The 19,329-nt window shown below is 37.1% G+C and overlaps 1 protein-coding gene across 1 annotated transcript; it reads right to left on the minus strand.

Moving 5' to 3' along the window:
- Positions 1-2,684: 2,684 nt before the first annotated feature.
- LTA4H (leukotriene A4 hydrolase) lies at positions 2,685-18,565 on the minus strand. The gene is made up of 18 exons (XM_019474035.1): positions 18,375-18,565; positions 16,035-16,155; positions 15,489-15,560; positions 14,706-14,810; positions 12,275-12,327; positions 11,000-11,072; positions 10,548-10,688; positions 10,306-10,329; positions 9,217-9,287; positions 8,992-9,103; positions 7,886-8,030; positions 7,701-7,804; positions 7,257-7,327; positions 6,621-6,675; positions 5,671-5,766; positions 5,063-5,145; positions 3,535-3,639; positions 2,685-3,216 (listed from the first exon to the last, which is right to left on the minus strand). Exons 1-18 carry the CDS (start codon positions 18,563-18,565, stop codon positions 3,096-3,098), a joined length of 1,743 nt encoding a protein of 580 aa, XP_019329580.1. The 3' UTR covers positions 2,685-3,095.
- Positions 18,566-19,329: the final 764 nt, after the last annotated feature.

Below are 19,329 nucleotides of genomic sequence, written 5' to 3' on the forward strand. Positions count from 1 at the left end.
TTGTCCCTTGACCGAGAAGGGGCGCAGCGTGCAGCAGCCTTACATTTACCACGCGATGGCCTGAAGAGCTGTGTCTAGCTGGAGTCCAGTGTTGCAATCAGATAGAGGCAAAAATCCACCCCCAAAATCCCCACCTTTGTAAATAAACGAGATCAATGTATCCAGCTGACTTCATCCAATCAAGTCAAACCCAGGGAGCACACCCTTTTCATGGAAAGGCAAAGAAAACCCCCAACCTATTACCACAGGAATTTTTTTTCCCAAAGATCACATCAGGAATATAGAAATGAAAATCTAGGAGCTGGAGTTTATGTAGCAAGAATAGGTAAATAAATCAGAATAAGCTGGAATGCAACTGTTCTAAAACCTGAAGGGTTTAACAAAAGTTAACGGGGTTGTCACCTGGCAGTAGAACACACTAATGAAAACCTCCATGGGGGACAGGGCTGGAAGATAGTCACCCCGTTACGGGTTGGCCATGGCTGCTAGGATTGAAAGGAGACTGGATGATACCCATGCAGCTCTATCCAGAGCCGGATGAGAGCAGGCAGTGTAGAAAGCAAGCCTGCTTTGCTCAGTCCACGCTGAAGTTAGAGAACATAATTTTGTATCGTAGGGGAGGAGGAGATTAATGAGTTTCCCTCCGTTACCCTTTCACTTATGCTCTGGAAGATGTTGCCGGAACAGGTAGCACAAACATTAGGCCACTCCCCCATTACCGAGACCGGTGCTGCTATACCACGCGCCTCTTCTGCAGGCAGATGCAAAGCAGAAAAGATGTGGAGAAATGCCTGTTAAGATGGTGCCAAAATAAAGTTTAGCAATGACCACGTCGACACAGAAGCTGGAAATACCTTTGTCTTTAAAGACAAAAAAATTACAACACTTGCAGTCCATGCTACACACAATACTGTTCTCAGACAAAGGGACCACTATGAAGTACGCTTACCCGAGGTGAATTATTGTCGGGAATTTTAACTTGAGACCCATCGGTGGAAGCCTCTGTGTTGGAGACATTGCCCCAGCAGAGCAGGACAACGCTAGCAAAAGCCATGCCTGCCACTATTGGTTTTTTTCCTAGCTCTGACAGCAAGAAATCAGGATTAGCTGGCAGCAGGAACTCCAACTCCCAAACCACTATGTATGATATACGGGCTTTTATGACAAAATGTCACCCCAAAACTAGTAACATAAAACATTTCTAAAGCAAAGGAGTTTTCATTGCAGTCTGATAGCTCGAACCAGAACCTGTTAACACCGGATACCCCCTCCTCCTACCAGAGCCTTGCCCGAGAGAACCCCTGTTCGTTCACGTGATGCTGTAGCAGAGGCCCAATTAGATTTGGGGAGTGAATGAAAAGAACTGCTTAAATTTCTAATCTGAAATAGAGAAAAAATTCTTTTCAGTGAGTCTTCCAGCAGAAGTTATCACTCATTCAGCGGAGTGGCAAGAAGAGAATGAATGGCTCATTAGGTCCTTAACACAAGAAAGCCTGCAAGTTCTTTACGCACAAGGAAATGAACGCTATTTTGGTTCCAAAAAAGCCAGTATTTTATTGTCTTTATTAAAAGCTGAGTAACACAATGTTCATAGAAGGAATTTAAACTGATTTTTGAACCTCAGTCACCTAGGAGTTAATTTTTCTATCATTTTTTATTTAAACTACTTTGACATACGTAGGTTAAAGTTGAATGGAAGAACTTGGGGTGCCTCGAATCAGTAAAATCCAACAGGATACGTTAATGCCTTAATTTCTGTTAGAGCTGCTAGCATGAAAAGATGAATCCCCTGGTAAAGTACGTAACTTAGTCCGCTTGAAAGCTTATACTGATCAAAACTCAATCAGAAATAGATTGATTGACAGACTCTCCACTCCCACTCTACGTGCTATTATTAAATCCAAATCTTTTGCCATGACCTATACTTGGTGTCTTCCTCCTCTAAAATCGCACTTTTTTTCCTTTGTTACTCCTCCATATGGGGTTACCTCTATGTCAACAGATTTAATTTACGCTGATCATTTCCAGGAAAAGCAGTTCTTCTCAAACTCACTTCAAAAAACCACCTGTAGATGGCAGCATTCACAGCAGTTTCACCTAAACCATCAAATCGAACTCAAGCGCTGCAGCGATTCTAGGAAACAACAGCCCTCCCATTGTTTTTTACCTTATTTCGAAGTTACGTTAGTTTAAGTGGTAGTGCCCAAGACTGGTTAAAAAATGGAAATATTAAAAAAATCAAATGGGGGAAAGACAGACTTTGCTTTAGTCCCCCCTGCAATAATTAGAAATACGTACTGGGTTAAAATAATTTAAGTAAGTTAGTAAAAGCATAGCAAGATATTAAATCTGAAATTTGGTAAAAATCCCAGATTTGCTAACAAAAAAGAAAACAAGGAAGTATTTCAGACAACTATTAGTGCACAGCGTAGGATCCAATAGGAATAACGACGTAAACCCATCATACTGTGACTAAAATGAAGAACTGACTAACGTAACAAAGCCCAAAGCCGTGACAAATAGGGCTAGACGGAAATTCTGCTCTAACACTAGAATGCTGTGATCCATTCAGGTCTTCATAGTCCTCTTGGACCCCTAACAAAAATTTCTCCCACAGCAAAGAAGAGTAAATAAAACAAAACTATTATTTCAAAACTTTTCATACAGATCAATACACAGACAAGTAGACAATGAAAGGATTTATTTTTTAGTCTTCAGATACTTGAAGTTTCAACCACGTTGCTATGAAAAAGAAAGCTGTGCACAAAGAGCCATACCATCCACCAATTCATCTTCCGTGTTTTTAAATTCCATGACTGACAAATGACTACATCTCACAACAGCTTTTTTGTGTGTTGTAAAAATTGCTTGTAACAAAACCATTCTCCCAATTCCAGAGATTTAGCAATTTCGCAGTTTTACTTGGAGGTGCAAAATAGAAAGTACTGAACTTGATTTTAAAAGTTCATTTTAAGCTAAATTAGTACCAAAGCAGCAGAGCATTTTATGGCATAGTCAAGCATGCATATCAGCAGTTTGTGGAATCAGTCTCTTCGTTCAGCAACAAGAAAATTTCAAAGAAATCGGTAAGTTTGTCACTGATCCTGTTTCAAGTCTTTGCCCACGAGCATTGAAGTGACTGGGTGCATAGAGGCTCTATGCTCCAGAAACGTCTTGCTAGCCAGATCTCGACACTTGTCAAAACTGTAAAGGTCCCTGTAAAAGAAAAAAAAAACCAAAAACCCACCGTTACAAAAACCTATGAAAATAGTACAACGGGGATTTTCTCAAGGTTTTACTTTTCCCTTGAAAGCCTCACATTAAGGTGCGTACTGGGAGACTAAGCTTTCTTCTATTAAAAAAAGTCAGCAAGTGGAAAGCGACTCTGAAGATCAGCTTGTTCACAGTATACAGAATACTATTATATCACTTTGCAGCATAACATAAATACATGTACCATGTCAAGTATTATACATTCCATTATACTAAAAATGCCAATAGCATGAACTCCTACAATTTGGAGATTACTTTTACCTGAACAAGGGTCGAGTAAACTTCATCCTGCCCTGATCTGTTGCCATTTTTAGAGCCAGAGGAATAGCTTCTTCCCACTTGGACTTGATGCAGAGGCGCAGCCATCTGGGGGCGGGGAGGGGGGGCGGTGGTGGTGGTGGAGAAAATTTACACTTATTTTAATTTGCAGTGGTTAGTTAGCTTATGATTCTGTTCCCATAAATGCTCTGAGCAGTGCTATGTCATCATGGGAATGAGATTCTAGCTAAGTTCAACATAAAATATTTAGTGTCCGACTAGCATGTTACAAAAGTGGACTTTTCTATAAAATAGGAAAATTTTTTTTCAAAGTTTCTCCAAAATGGTCTGATATTACCAGTGGTTTTATATTACAGTAGTGTCCAGTTGCATCACTTGGAATTAGAGCTGAATTATATAGCACTTGTCACATTTGACCACGTGATTAAAAAAGAAAAAAACCAACAAAAACCCCAAACAAAACGGTTACAAAAGTGGACTTTTCTATAAAATAGGAAAATTTTTTTTCAAAGTTTCTCCAAAATGGTCTGATATTACCAGTGGTTTTATATTACAGTAGTGTCCAGTTGCATCACTTGGAATTAGAGCTGAATTATATAGCACTTGTCACATTTGACCACGTGATTAAAAAAGAAAAAAACCAACAAAAACCCCAAACAAAACGTCACCAGCAGCTGCCACATGCTTGTTTTGTTTTAAAAATAAGAAGAAATTGATCTTGTTACAAGAAGTAGAAACTATACTGTATGCTAGTTAAGACATAATAACCATCAGTATTGCAAATGTATCCAAGTACGTAACAGTAGCAAAATACGCAATACTTCAAGATATTTGTAAAGATTACTTAGGTCCTCAACAATACCTTTTTTTAAACAAGTGACATGTGTAAACACAGTATGTAAATACAAAATAGAAGAAATCAGGATAGCACAAGAATCAAGCCATTTAGCTAGAAGCATTTCCTACTTGTTCAGAAACTTCCTTTGATATTTACTTTTTTTTGATGAGACAAAAGCTTTGTGATAGCGAGCATTAAAATGTGCCAAAAACGTTTCCAAGTCGTGCTGAAAAACACACTGGCGCATCAGCAGAACTGATTAGCTAAGTCCAGAAGACCTGTTCCTGACTAAGTTTTTTGAAAGATTTTTCTTTCATGGCATGTTTGAGTCACAGTGAGGCTCGCTATTGTAATCCAATACCACCCCCAAAATAAGTGTTATCAGGTCATCAAGTTCCTTTGCTAGCATGACAGATGAAAATAAAGCACAGCTAATCCACCGCTCACTTCCAGTTCTTCTACTAGACTATATTTACCCCATTCATAAGTAACAGAATCCCACTCTGGTAAGCACACTTGCACATGCACTTACAAAAAAACCCACAACAGTAACAAAACCCCAAGAACCCTGCCCGAGTTGTATACAACAGTATGTCTCGGACCACTTATGAAGCACAACAGTTTGTTTTATGAAAGCATTTAAGATTAGCAAAATGCCCATATAGAACAAACCTGAATCTTATTTCAGAATTGTTTATAGCATTGAAGTCATATACTTGCTGCATTCGTTTGACATGTGACACTGGAAGAGGATCCTGAAAAAGGAAATTGCATAGTCAGAATAAGACAGACGCACACTTCAAGCCACATACTTCAAAAATAAACAGGTTCATTCAAGAAGATTGATGCTACAAAGGAATTAAAAGCTTATCATGGCAAATATTTGTGTTTGTTTCTTTCACCTTCTCATAGTATTAGGGAAGGGGCAAGGAATAAATGATAGCGAATTCCTACATCCAGTACTACCGAAACATTCAAAACAAAGTATTTTCATTCTGTTTTATTTATAGCTTATTTGCTATAACATCAAATACAAACTCAAGCACCTTACAGTTTTGTTTTTACCTTTCAATCCAAAATACTCTGTAAGTTGCTCATTAGCTGAAGAGCCAGACATAATCAGGGAGGCACAGCTGAAGGTTTTAGTAACTACGTATGGTGAGAGTGGGTTGTTTTAGCAAAACTTAAAAGAAAATGGACAACTTAATTCCAAAGCACACTTGGGCTTGTGTGTCTGCTTTTGTGATACCGGAATCAAGTTACCCCAGGTGTGCATTTACCTCCAGAAGCAACAGTGCCAGGAACTCAATCAACTGATGAGATGACATTTCCTTCAGGTCTGCTGAGCTGAATGAGCCCAAATCACTCTCTTTTGCCTAAAAGAGAATGTACTTTGAAATACCTGTTAAAAACTTAAGTAACCAATCAGGTGTAATTTTTTGTTTGGACATCTGCATTTACTATTGAGCCATTCCACATAAAAAAGATACTGATTTGCACTTGTGCAGGATGTTACAAGAAGGGGAAGGAAGGGACTTAAGTTACTGTCTGATGTTTGGTATTCTTCACCTCAATTTTCACTTGTTTTCTCTCCACTGATCTTTTTATCTCCACTGTCTTTCTGTTAAAGTTAAGTGAAAAATCAAATACTTTTTATAGAGAAAGTAACATTGAGGAGAAGAAGAAAGTCAAAGATAACATACAAGTACAGTGAAAAGCCACGGAGCTAACAAAAGGAAGGTATGCTGAATTCTCTATTAGTTGTATGAGTTTTATGATTAAAATTATGAGAAAATTGTATGGTATTAGTTACTTACTATGATTTATGTATTTCAGTTTTTGATGAGAAATGCATACTAGCTCCAGTATAATGTAGGAGAATTACTGCTAATACAGTATAATCAGTAACGTAGAGATACCTTGGCATTTGTTTTTAAATCAAGCCATAATATCAGGGTTTCAAAAAGACTATTCTGTTTGGTTACTACATACATATAACAAAAAGCTGGCTGTGTGCCTTGTTAAAATATGTACAGCACTTCACGTACACAAGTCATAGCAAATCCACAGACTATGATGTCTATGAAAAGTGAAATCCCTGGCAGCCATACTATCACCATAAATACATTCTCCTCAGCAAATAATAGATTTCAGAAGAGAATGGCTCACTTTGTATAAAGAGAACTAGCTTTTCAAGATACAGACACCTCAGCGTTCTTTAGCCACTCACTTTGATCCATCTTTGGCTCAAGGCAACACAAGCGTTTGCTAGTGTCGTATCATACCTGTCAAATATTAAAAACAAAGGATCACACTTTGGAAACACAAAAAGCTCCTGTAATTTTTTTTTTTTTTTTTTTTTAGAGAATGTTTAGAAATTATTTTCAAATGGCTCCACGTTTGTCCGTTGTAGGCTCCAACTCAATATTGCAACACAATTTACAGAAGATCTATTATAATGAAATATATTTCAGTTTTAGGTAGAAGCACTTTGTGCACAGGTGACACTACCCCTTGATCCCATACACTCCTAAAATGATCAATACTTCCGAGCATATATGCTCGTACATATATTAGAGCTTATAGCTGAAAAGATAATATTGTTGTAACAAACTGTCAGGAAAAAAAAATCTTTTCTGGCAATTTTCAGAGCAAAATGAATTTCCATCAGAATAAAAACTTGAAAATATTAACATTTTTTCCTCCTATATACACATATATCAATTTCTACGTAGTACTAGGACATTTTCTAATAAAACATTTGTGGGAAGACTTTCACCCTGTTTACAAACTGCTTTATGGCTGTTTGGAAAATCACTAGCAATCTGGAGAAGGAAAAGATGAACTATAAAAGAATGCAGCTTACGTAGGCTTCACTGGTGGCATTCCTGGAGCATGAAACCATGAGTTCCAATCAACTTTATCAAGAACATCTACCTACAAAGCAACATAAATTTTTATTCAATTTTAAGTGTTACTTTTAGAGAAAAGCATACCCTACGAAAACTAGTTTCAATCTTTTTTTTTTTTTTTTTTTTTTTTAATTTGTTTGGTTTTTTTAACATCCCTCCAATTACCCTGGAGAATCCTACACAGATTACTTCGAAAGAAAATATTCCCTTCTAGAAAAACAAAACAACATCATAATGCAAACCCATCTTCATAAGATGCCGGACTACATCATATTAAGATCTTGAGACAAAGAAGAGAAAGATAAAGAACTGGTCCTCGAAGAAGGTAATTCCTGAGCTATGCCACAGTTTCACATAATTAAAAGGTTTCAAGCAATTATTTTTAAATACTACCCAACCTTATCCTTGAAGTAGGAGTACAAAAACTTCTTCCAGTCCTCCGTTACTATGCTCTTATAAGCAAACTGCTGAATGTAAGCCTTCAAGAAGCCAATGAAGACATCTAACAGTTAAAAAACAAACTGTTTCAGTGTTTGAAATTAAAATGGGAAACAGAAATATACAAAGTCTGATTAACACTTACCTGGTCCTCCAAGAAGCTGTTCAAGGTAAAAAAGCAAAGCAAAGCCTTTCTCATACGGAACAGATGAATAGGCAACATCAGGATCTACTTCATTCAGATTAGGGATGAGGTTAGTTACAGGATTTTTATCTCCAAGAGTATTTATCTGTGACAAAGACACAAGAAAATATATTCGTCTAGGAAAACTAGCACTCTTGCAAATCACTGCTAATCCTATTTATAAAGGTATAATCCATCCAAAACTAAGATGGCCTCATTTCAAAGCATTCTTTCTCATTCTTTTTCCTGAGGTTCTGAATCCGCACAAAACATAGTTTACTAAACTGTTTTCTCATTTTGTTTTATCAGTGTCTGATTGCATATCAAACAGAAAGATGTTAGGATCAATCACCCTGTGCTCCAGCTGTCTCAAAGCAGTTAATTACTGTCATGTCTGTCAATCACGAGCACCTAATAAACTATCTATATTTATCCCTTTATTAACAAACTATTTAAACTACTTGATTTAAATGGGTGGTATAAAGAATAAAAGACAATGTGCAAATATTCATAGTAAACCAGGTAAACTGCATCACCAAACTGAATGAGAGGGCCGGAAATCTGAAAACTAAAGTTTAACTATGCTACCTAAACACAAAACTAAATAACCCTCCTAGACAGTAACAGATTAGGAATATGCTCAATTATAATGCAGTACACAGGGAAGGAAAAAAAAAAAAAAAAGAAATCAGTGACTTGCATGAGGCATTGGAAATTCTGATGGTCATGCTTACAGGTAATTTTGACAAGCTTTCAGCTGCTTACCAGTATGCTAACAGGTAATACTGCAATTTAGCCATACCCAGAACAACCAAGAGAGTCTGTAAAGATGTTCATCCTTACAGAACAGCTTAAAACAGTTCAAAAAGCTTTATCTAATCTGAGTATATTAAGCTATTACTTTGGGAAGAGATCATATACCTTGGAATCAAAGTTGCTCATCCTCTAATAAGAAAGTGTTAGGAAAGCTGACTATACAAGTCTTATTTGTGGGAAACACATGAAATCAGCTTTATTTTATTTAGGTATATGCTTATTAAAGTTATCATAACTTTAAAAATATTTACCGTATTCTGCAGTTCCCTCCAACCTCCTAGGGCTTGAAAGTGCCTGAACTGCTCACCAAACAACCGACCACCAATCCTGCGTTCCAGGTATACAGTATGTCCCTCATTCAGCCTGGAAATACATTGATAAAGACAGCACTGGTAGGATGGCAAAATGAATTTCGTCGGTCTCTTTACAGATTAATTTTAAAATATGATTTGCATTGCATTGAACATCACACCTACCAAAAATGCTCCCATGTTTTGTTTGTTACCAAGTTTCCTGTCCAGCTATGAGAGATTTCATGAGCAATAACCTAAAACACAGAAAACAATGACAGATCTACCGTTTAGGCTCCTCTGGAAAATGAACATCAAATCCCAACAGAAAGAAAAAAATTCTAATGGGTTCTCATTTACTGAACTATATTCCCAAAGCCAGTTAGCATTCACAGCTCTGTAAACTTATCCATATAAATTTTATTTAGAGGACTAACACTATCCTACCGAACCTTCTCCAGAAATAATTTTCAATGTCCAGCCCGCAAATCATACAGCCACGCTGATCAACAAAAATAATTCCTCTGGTAGCAGGAGCAGGTGCTTGTTTATGAAATCACATTTCAGAACACTGGATCCATGCCAAGTGAAGGACTAGTACTACTTTCCCACCTAAGCAACTTCTGCAGTTTGATATTCTAAAATATCAAACAGGAAGAAAACAGTCACCCCTAGAAGGATAATGATGCATGATACATTAAAAAGTACCCATGTCAAATATTTCCGTATTCTTGGGATAACACAATCATATTTTTTTTTTAGCAGTATATCAGTCTAGTAGAAAGACATAGGAGATAAAACAGCATCCAGAGTACTCAACTTCCAGAAAAAAACAGAATTTACTCAAATCATACTCATGACTTCCACTTTAAAAGAAAACTGTACACAATGTGAGTTCTAGTGCATAGACAGACATATAGAGGAAGAACTTCCCTACAAACAATTTCAATGAGATCAATTCAGTTGTGTTTTTTAAACGTATCTTTACACAGGACAGGAAAATTGCTACTGAGCAGCTAACTTCAGTCAGCCCCCTATGCATACAGGCACCCATGTTATTTTCATCTGTTCATTATACAAAATAGACATGTCTACAGTTTTCTAGAGTTTACTTAGAACTAAAACTCACTTTGTAAGACTTCTTGAGTTAGTTGCTTAACTTTTAATTCCCCCAATGAAAAAGAGACCAAGTTTTCAGGTATCTATTACAAAGAAAGTTAAGATACAACTTCAAGTTGTGTTCTGCTTGAAGACATGAACCTATTTTGCACTTACATTTGATAGAGATCGATCACCTGCCTAAAAGAAAAAAAAAGACAAGGCAGTTGTCAGTTCAAGTAAACCTCAAAATATACCAGTTAATGCAGTTTCATGTATGATCCCTAACTCCAAAGGAGGCAGGAACATTTACAGTTCCTTCTACGGGGAAGATTAATCCAATTTGTGAATTAATATCCATCACTTGACGGATAAGCAAGCCCTAACGAAAAGCTGACTTTTATCAGTGTTACACTTACCAACAGTGTTGGAGTTACAAAAGTAAGACAAGGATTCTCCATACCACCGTAAGGAAAAGAAGGTGGCAAGACTAACAAATCATACTGCCCCCATACATAGGGTCCTGCTAAATCTTCTGCTGTTTTCAGCATAGCTTCAGCCTGAAACAAGAATTCACGTTAGTTTCTAACATGACTTCTGACTTACAAACACTGAACAAGAAATAAGCTATGGATCCCCTATTTCATTCTCTTTCACGTTGTCACGTCCCACATGCAAAATGTGTACAAGACTGTATCAATATTTATTTTCAGTAGCAGTTTTTTGTTGCGATAGAACAGCAGCATTTTTGGGGGTGGGAGGTAGAGAAAGGAGAGCTACAGATGAACAAAACACTGAACCACAGTCTGTTCCTTTTCCAATACCATGCAGAACAGTTAGTTTACAAAACATGTTTTTGTTAATTACCTACCTCAGCAAATTCATAGGCTGATTTATCCACTAGCTCCTTTTCAGCCCACACCAGTGTCCTTGGGCCAATCTTTCTGTTGAAAGTAAAAATGCCACTAAGATACTATGAACTGGAAATAATTCTATGGGAAACTAATACACAGAGCATATGTTTAACTGTGCTCATGAGTAACCCATGTTGCTGAAGAAACTCATTGGAGAGTCTTTGGCTTTTTTTCCTCTCCACTGCTAAAGTTTTAGAAAACAAAACAAACCACACACATCCACTGCTTGGGACAAATAAATAGGAAATACATTTACAGATTTTAAAACGCTGTAAAGCCCTAATATAAAAGCATTATTATGGGCTAGATTAACACATCCTTCTGCAGATGAGCAATGAGGCTGAAGCTGTAATTTTCTGCCTTTTGTACATGACGAGGCTTATCTGTTACCTGAGGAAAAAGATACTATTCCCTGAGCTAGAAAAAGCCCTTAGTTGTTCCAATCAATTCCAAACTCTTCATGGTATTTCTTTAATTTACAGCAAAAGTATATTCTTGTTGTGGTTTAACCTCAGCCAGCAACTGAGCACTACACAGCCGCTCGCTCACTCCTCCCCGCCCCGGTGGGATGGGGGAGAGAATCAGAAGAGTAAAAGTGAGAAAACTCGTGGGTTGAGATAAAAACAGTTTAATAACTGAAATAAAGTAAAATAGTAATAATATTATTATTACTAAAAGAATATACCAAGCAAGTGATGCACGATGCAATTGCTCACCACCCACCGACCGATGCCCAGCCAGTCCCCGAGCAGCGGCCCCCCCAGCCAGCTTTCCCCAGTTTATGTACTGAGCATGACGTCACATGGTATGGAATGTCCCTTTGGCCAGTTTGGGTCAGCTGTCCTGGCTGTGCCCCCTCCCAGCTTCTTGTGCCCCTCCAGCCTTCTCAGTCGGTAGAGCATGGGGAGCTGAAAAGTCCTTGACTAGTGTAAGCACTACTCAGCAACAACTAAAACATCGGTGTGTTATCAACATTGTTCTCATCCTAAATCCAAAACACAGCACTGTACCAGCTACTAGAAAGGAAATTAACTCTATCCCAGCCAAAACCAGGACAATTCTATAGAAAAAATGATGCAAGAGTAAATCAAAACACATGCAGTTTTATACAAATAAAGAGGTTCATTGAACCTCTAAGACCTTTTAAAACTAGAAACAAGATGAAGAAACAAAGATAACTCTGAAGATTTATTATGATTATTAATATTTATACTTTATGCAGATTCACTCACCTGCTTTCTAAAGCTCCAACCACTAAAGCAATCAAGTAGCAAGGTATGGGAACCTAGTGGAAAACATGAGGAAAAAAAAGAAATCTTATTTGTAATGTGAGCTATCAACACCACTGATTCAAAGTAAAACAAAGGTATGTAAATAAAGAAGTGCACACATTTCCTCCATAGTTTCCTGCCTTATGTTGTAATAAAGGCATTGTTTTTTCTCCCCAAATGATATTCTTTTATCTACAAGAAGTACTTGTTTCACAGATGTTTCACGCAAAGGCCACAAAACTTTAAGTATCATCTCTGTTTGAAAAAAATCTGCATAGATAAGAGCATACAAAAATGCCACTGGTTTGGTTACTGTTCAAAAGAAAGTCAGTTTTCCATATTCATTCCAGTTCCAATAAATTTTATGGAAGGAGAAGTTAAGAGATACTGCTCAGATAAAGGACAGTTGTATCACACAGAAAAATGCAGAAAGAGCTTTAATGAATTCAAGTAAACAAGAATATTTACGGATACAAAAGATTCAGCAAAATCAAAATACATATATTTGATTTCCATGTTTGGAACTAAAATAAATTCTAAATATTTGTTAATTTTAATGAAAAAAATTCCAAAGCTACAGTATCTTTATAGAGAAACGCTTTCTCCCAGTGCTCTGGAAACAAAAGGGGATAATACAGCTGTCCCTGTAAAAGTTCCATTTCATCTGACTAAACAATGTTAAATAAGTAACACTTTAAATCATAATTACTTGGAGACAACATTTCAGAAAATTTTATTCCACCATTATCCCCAAAACATTTCAATATCATTTATTAAAATACCCATATCATGTGTGTTTTAATTTTATGTATTAACCCACATAATATATTCTTGAAAAGATTTAAGACCATTGACTTGTGTTATAGACAAGTTATTAAAAGACTGTCAATACATCCCTACATTTTGATGCCCAATTTGCTAATCTGAAATTTTGAAATCACTTCAAATCTCAATGGCTGTTGGGTTATAAATTCATTTTTTACAGAGGCTGCTCTCTACTACACTTCTTACCAGCCTGGCCACGCAGGAGCAAAAAAAGTAGTTTTAGGTAAGCTCAGTACACATACATATCCAAGAGTTTGATGCATTTGCCTTTTTCATCTAAGGAAACACATGCCTTTTCTAACAAATCAAGTCTCATGGTTTTTTTACGTTAGATGATGCGTATGTCTCTTAATGCATGTGTCTTTTTTCATTTATATATTTTGTGTTTAATGCATTTGACTTTTTTTGTTTAATGAAACACATGCCTTTCCTAACAAATTAATCTAATGATTTTCTATATTAGAAAGTGTAGTATAATTTCAATTAGAGTAAATGTTATTCTTCGTACAGGTCCACCAAACTTATCAATAGTGTATTTTAGATAACATACAGCTCTGGGTAACATACAACACAGAAGCCTTATGCACTAGACAGAGTGGCAAATGTTTTTGGCTCCACAGAGAAGGCAGAACACTGCACACTGAAGAGCTCACAGATAAGGTAACAATTTTTTTTCCTCTCTCCCCCCTCTTGCCTCTCTCAGGTTTCACGTAGCAGACAAATCAGCCCAAGAGCTGCTGCAGTTCAGAGTAGGTTCCCCTCCTCTCCTCCAGTCACACAATTCCATCCCTCCTTGCAGTCATTCAGTCCCTCAGCAGCCCAGATCAGCTTACTAAAACAATTTCTTTTTTAAACTTATGTTAATTTTATCTGCTTGTTCAGCAAAATGAACTAGGCTCACCAGGAGATCCCATAAACATCAGAACTGTAACCCAAAAAGCTGTGAGAACAAAAACGCCAGAAGAGTAAATTGAGACTGCTACTTTAGGAGCAGTGGAATCATTAAACTAGCTGCACCACTTAATAAAACTTCATCCTGAGAAGGGTAATCTTTAATTAGCTGGAGGTACTTTCCATAAAAGCCAAAGTTTTCATCTTTAAAAAAAAAAACCCACCAAAAAACCCCTCGTTGTCAGAATTTGCCTAACTTCAGGTTAAAAATCGGTTCCAATGCTCAGCTTCACTGCTAAGATCTTGGTAAGCTTAAAATTTGCAGCATCTGCTTTCCGAAACTCACTCCCATGTTATTCAAGTCCATGCATTATTTCCAAGAATCAGTGCAGACAGAAAGGGTTTTGACAGTACTAGTTTTGAGTATACTAAACATTTTCAAAACTCAAATTTGGCTCTCCTGGGAATGCCAAAACAACCAGTAAACATCACCAGCACCTACTGGTTGACTTTTCAGAGTTGGAGATTGGTAATACCTCATATTTCTATAGTGGCAAAGACCCATCGTAAGTCACATAATTTATTGATGACATCAAAACCATATCTGAAGTGAGTGTGAACTGCATGAGTTAGGAATAAGACCTTAGGCATCTGTTTACTAGCCTGGAGCACTTACGTTCTGACTGAAATGGTATATCTTCCGACTGCTGTCCTCTGGGTCAGGCATCTCTCCATCGCGATTAGCGCTCATCAGAGCCACCAACTCTTTAGGAACGGATATCTGAAAGGTTACCCGACTATGAGGAACTCAGTTGGCACACAGGATTATACAATATACAGGAAGCAGCGATAGCAAAAAGAGTAGCCCATATTTGTTCTGTTGTTAAGTCCTCTCTGTCAAGTAGAATATAAGGCATATAGAAAATTTTGTCTTAAAGGCTGGTAATATTTAATTAACCAGAAGGACTATCTCTGACAGAAGTTAAAAGTTTAACTTTCTTCAGACTACTGAATTGTAGTGTCACGTTGCACATCTCGCTTTTTGCTTCCTTAAAACAATCGGACTATTTATGCCAGGACTGCAAAGATCCCCTAACCATGTACCAGAATATATTACTTAAGGCATATATGAGAGTCATTTCAATTATTTTTACTTTACAGTACTCTTTCTTGTTTTAATGTCAGCTTTTCGATTTAAGAACATACTTCTTTACTACTACAGCACTTTTTTTTTTTCTTTTGCAAATAAAGATACATGTGACTGAAAAAAGAGATTATATATACAAAAGAAAATGGTAAAGCTAGAGAAGTGCCACAGGGAAGATAAGCAGGTTTTGGCTCTTACATTAAGCTAAAAGTCAATATTCTCTGTTTTTATTTTAGGCCACATGCCAGCAGCTACAAAAAAAAAAAAATTCCCCCATTGTAAGTTAAACACACATGACTTAGGTTCATCTACCTCTGCATAGTAGGTTAGTTTCACAGCAGGTGTGTCTTGGCATGGAAAGATGGCTCTGCAGTGGGTAGCCTGGAGAAGGGGGGGGAAAAAAAAAGCTAAACCATAACAATTGTTCTAATGCAGAGGACTAGAAATAAATCAAACTAATACATTATATTGGAAATCTATACAGCTCCTCCAGAGAATTCATTATCTACAAACCAATACTTCCTATCACTTATAGCAGTTTTCATAGTTAAGGGTTTTCTAAAAGAATAATGGTAGGTAAGACAGATCAATAGCCACATATACTGATTGCAAAGGACTGCATGTTCTTCAACAAGAATATTGGAGAGGGTAAAGCAGTTCTGGAATTATTAAATTGCAAACATGTAATAAAATCTCAGCAATATCCTGACTTTAAGTGTTTTCATTTAGGACCTTTGACACACAGAATTAGAAGTTATAAGCTACTGTACTTTCCCCTACTAGCCTTCCTCTCCAACTCTTTGGAAACCAGGTGGAATTACAGTGGTATTTAAACAAGTTTAAAAAAAATATTAATCCACTCAACTGGCTGAAGAGAAATGGGTGTTTCTTTCCAGAAGTTTGAAGTTTGTTAAACCATTGGAGAGCTGAAGACTTTGGAGAGCTTTCAAAAGAGATTTCGACAATTGCTTCTTGTCCCCTGTGTAATAAAGAACATAGTCAGACTGTTTTGAACATGACTCCTGGGTGTTTCTTTCCAGAAGTTTGCTCTGGATTAAACCATTGGAGAGCTGAAGACTTTGGAGAGCTTTCAAAAGAGATTTCGACAATTGCTTCTTGTCCCCTGTGTAATAAAGAACATAGTCAGACTGTTTTGAACATGACTCCTGATCACTACAGAAATTCCTCTGCACAAAGATTTCTGGAAAATAGGTCTGTAGCACTGTCTCAAAGGCATTAAAAATAAGAACAAGTAGCATATTAAAAACAACTTTTCTATTTCAATTATGATAGTAAAAATTAGCTGGTTTATTTCAATTTTAATGTCCCGAGACACTTCTATTATTGTTTTTACTAACCAGAAACTTTTCCTCTCCTCTCTTCAAGGAAAACATGGACGTTTTCTTTAAACCATTTGGACGAGCTACACACATATAGTTTTGTCACAACTATCTAACATTGTACACTGCAACAAGCAAACAAAAAGTGTTATAAAGCCTATATAAGAACATACATGGCTTAATAACATAGGATTTGTCTATTGTGTAAATGAAAAAAAAAATTAGATTTTGCAGCTGATATTATGTTATGTGAATATGATCCTTAAGCAGAAAAAAAATAAATACTGAAAACAGTAATTACTGGAAAACCCTATTAACAAGAAAGATAAAAAAATGTTCAAATTTTATTCAAGGTTTCAGAACTGGTGTAAAGTAAAAACTAAAAGTTCTGTGCAAGACAGGTACCAGCTTCCTAACAAGAGAACACACAAACCCGACACATTCATACTCTTATTTTTTCAAAACGTATCATAACCATCACTGACACCAAAAGCACGCAGAAGTACTTGCTTCTGTTACTGGAAAGTTCCAGGTTATACATGCAGCTCTCTGGAATCAACAATCCAACCAACCATAAATCAGAGCAAACTTCAGCTAATCAGAGGAGTTGGACACTAGATAAGCTGACCAGGTATACATATCTGGTTTATAACCAGTATTCCAAAGTACGTATTTGACAAGAAAAGAGAAAATAATTTGTGTTACCATAAGGCACATTGCTTACTGAACAGTCAAGACTTTCAGTTGTAACTCCTACCCCTTCCTATCACTGTTTTATTGATATTTACATGGGGAACTATATCTCACACAAGATTATAAATGCTTACGATCACGACTCATAACTCCCTCTTTGTAGCTTTTCTTCTTACAAGGAAACGTAGCAATTAAAAAAAAAAAAGCTGAAAGTCAGACAAAAGAAACAGGCCTATGTTTCTGCTGCGCTCAGTTTGTCCAAGTACTTCCTTTGTTCAGTTTCATTTCAAATCATAAGCATTTCCCCAGAAGGGACAGCTATTGTCTGACATGCCTTTCTCTTTCAAATTATGTGTGTTTCTAAATTGCACTAATTCAGAGAACAACCAAAAAAAAATTAGAAACCAGACATGAGCTTGTAGAGGTAGCAACCAATTTTGAAACAAAACAGTAAGAAGCGACTTAGTATACAAGGGAATCTCCTTACACAACCACGGCTTTCAGCTTTGGCACATGAGATACCATGGAGTTACATACAAAGTAGATTGCCAAAAAACGTATTGCAATTTGGCAACAACTTTTTAATTCATGCAACTTAAAGAGGTAGATTATGGTTAGTTCATTCTCCATCACGCTGCCAAAACTGAAGTTCCAGTTTTTAGGGACTTGGGATTAGCGTAGTCAATACAATAAAACTTTTATTATTTGAAAACATGTTTCTATCTAATCGTAGTGGCAACCTGCAGTTCTACAGAAATGCAGGATCAGCCCTTGTATAACAGAAAGACAAGCAGGGTCTGTAACTCCGTATTGCGCCATACTGTAGCAATTCTGAACATGACAAGACTCAGGTAGTTGAAGCAGAAAGAATATTACCGATGAGAAGCACTGGAAAAATTGTGATACATTACACATCATTTCGCTACTTACTTTAGCAAGTCATTTTGTACATGATATAAAACCTGGCGACGGGAACAAACTCCCAAAGTTTTGGCTGTCTAGTGAAAGACAAATATTAAATTCATCTACAAGATCATACCAAATAAATGCAACACCCTAATTTATAAGTCCCTTTGCAAGCTTTACAGAACAACCCTACAGGCAGACAAGCAGCTTATACAGTGCATTTTGGAAACCACCTAAAGGAACAGGCAAAAGCGTGTACCTTCTTAGTTCAAAAGGAAGCGTGATTTCCAGGGGGGTCCCCTTGAAACTGTGGTTTTCTCCAAAAACAAATTTTGCATCCTGTCCATTTACGGTCACTTTAAATACCCGTAGATCTTTTGTATCCAAGACCTGTAATGAAGCAAATATTACACGCTTGTTAAATAGTGTAATAATTAACGTAGCACTCATCAAATCTTAAGCACAAGTCTCTCTGAAGGAAAAAGTATTTACTAAGTAAAACCAGAAAAACTGAGTAACTATGTGGAGTACTGGAAACCAGTATTTTGAAAGAGCAGCACTGAACTTAAAAAACTGGCAGGGGAAAAGAAAGAAAACCCAACTTCTGCCCATGAAAGTGGAAATAGGAGTTTACTAAGTAAACTACAAAGGTAAAAGACTCCACAGTACTGCTATGAAACGAAGAGAATGATTGAAAAGCTCCGGCCAAGGCTTCCATCCTGGAACTTGCCACTACGAATCAAGACTTTCATGCAACAGAAGATGAATTAAGTAATGCAGCACTCCCATATGCAGCATCAACGAAGTTTTACTCTTTGTTAGCAACACGATGGATTTTTCCCTAAAAAATAAGCACCAATCACAAAAGGATTTTATGGAGCCAGGATGAAAAAAGCCCGCAAACCCCAAACTTTGCATATAAAGCAAAGCTAAAGAGGTTTATACGTTTATTTGCACAGCTAACCGAGAAAGTAGCTGGCATAATAAAACACACACGTGAAAAAGCCATAAGCATAGTTTTCCAATGGTTTATTCCCATCTTTTCGGCAACAGGCCCTTCGCCATTTTACCGGGAAAATACGTATTTCTACCCTTCCGTTGCACAAGGCGCAGGCTCTAGGCGGGACAGGCGGGAAACCTGGGCTGCCCAGGAGCAGCAAGGCGCCGTTAGCCGGCGGGTGACGAGCACGCTCCCCGACCAGCGGGGAGGCTCC

This window comes from Aptenodytes forsteri, unplaced genomic scaffold (assembly GCF_000699145.1).
Source record: "Aptenodytes forsteri isolate BGI_AS27 unplaced genomic scaffold, ASM69914v1 Scaffold360, whole genome shotgun sequence".
NCBI lineage: Eukaryota > Metazoa > Chordata > Aves > Sphenisciformes > Spheniscidae > Aptenodytes > Aptenodytes forsteri.

Excerpts from the sequence above, each read along its gene's own strand:
- LTA4H (XM_019474035.1), bottom strand. The coding sequence starts at position 18,565 with ATGAGTGCTACGTTAATTATTACACTATTTAACAAGCGTGTAATATTT. Across the intron at positions 7,328-7,700 it reads ACTCCTACTTCAAGGATAAG|GTAGATGTTCTTGATAAAGT; the intron begins GTTGGGTAGTAT and ends GTTGCTTTGTAG. Across the intron at positions 5,767-6,620 it reads TGAGCCAAAGATGGATCAAA|GCAAAAGAGAGTGATTTGGG; the intron begins GTGAGTGGCTAA and ends ATTCTCTTTTAG.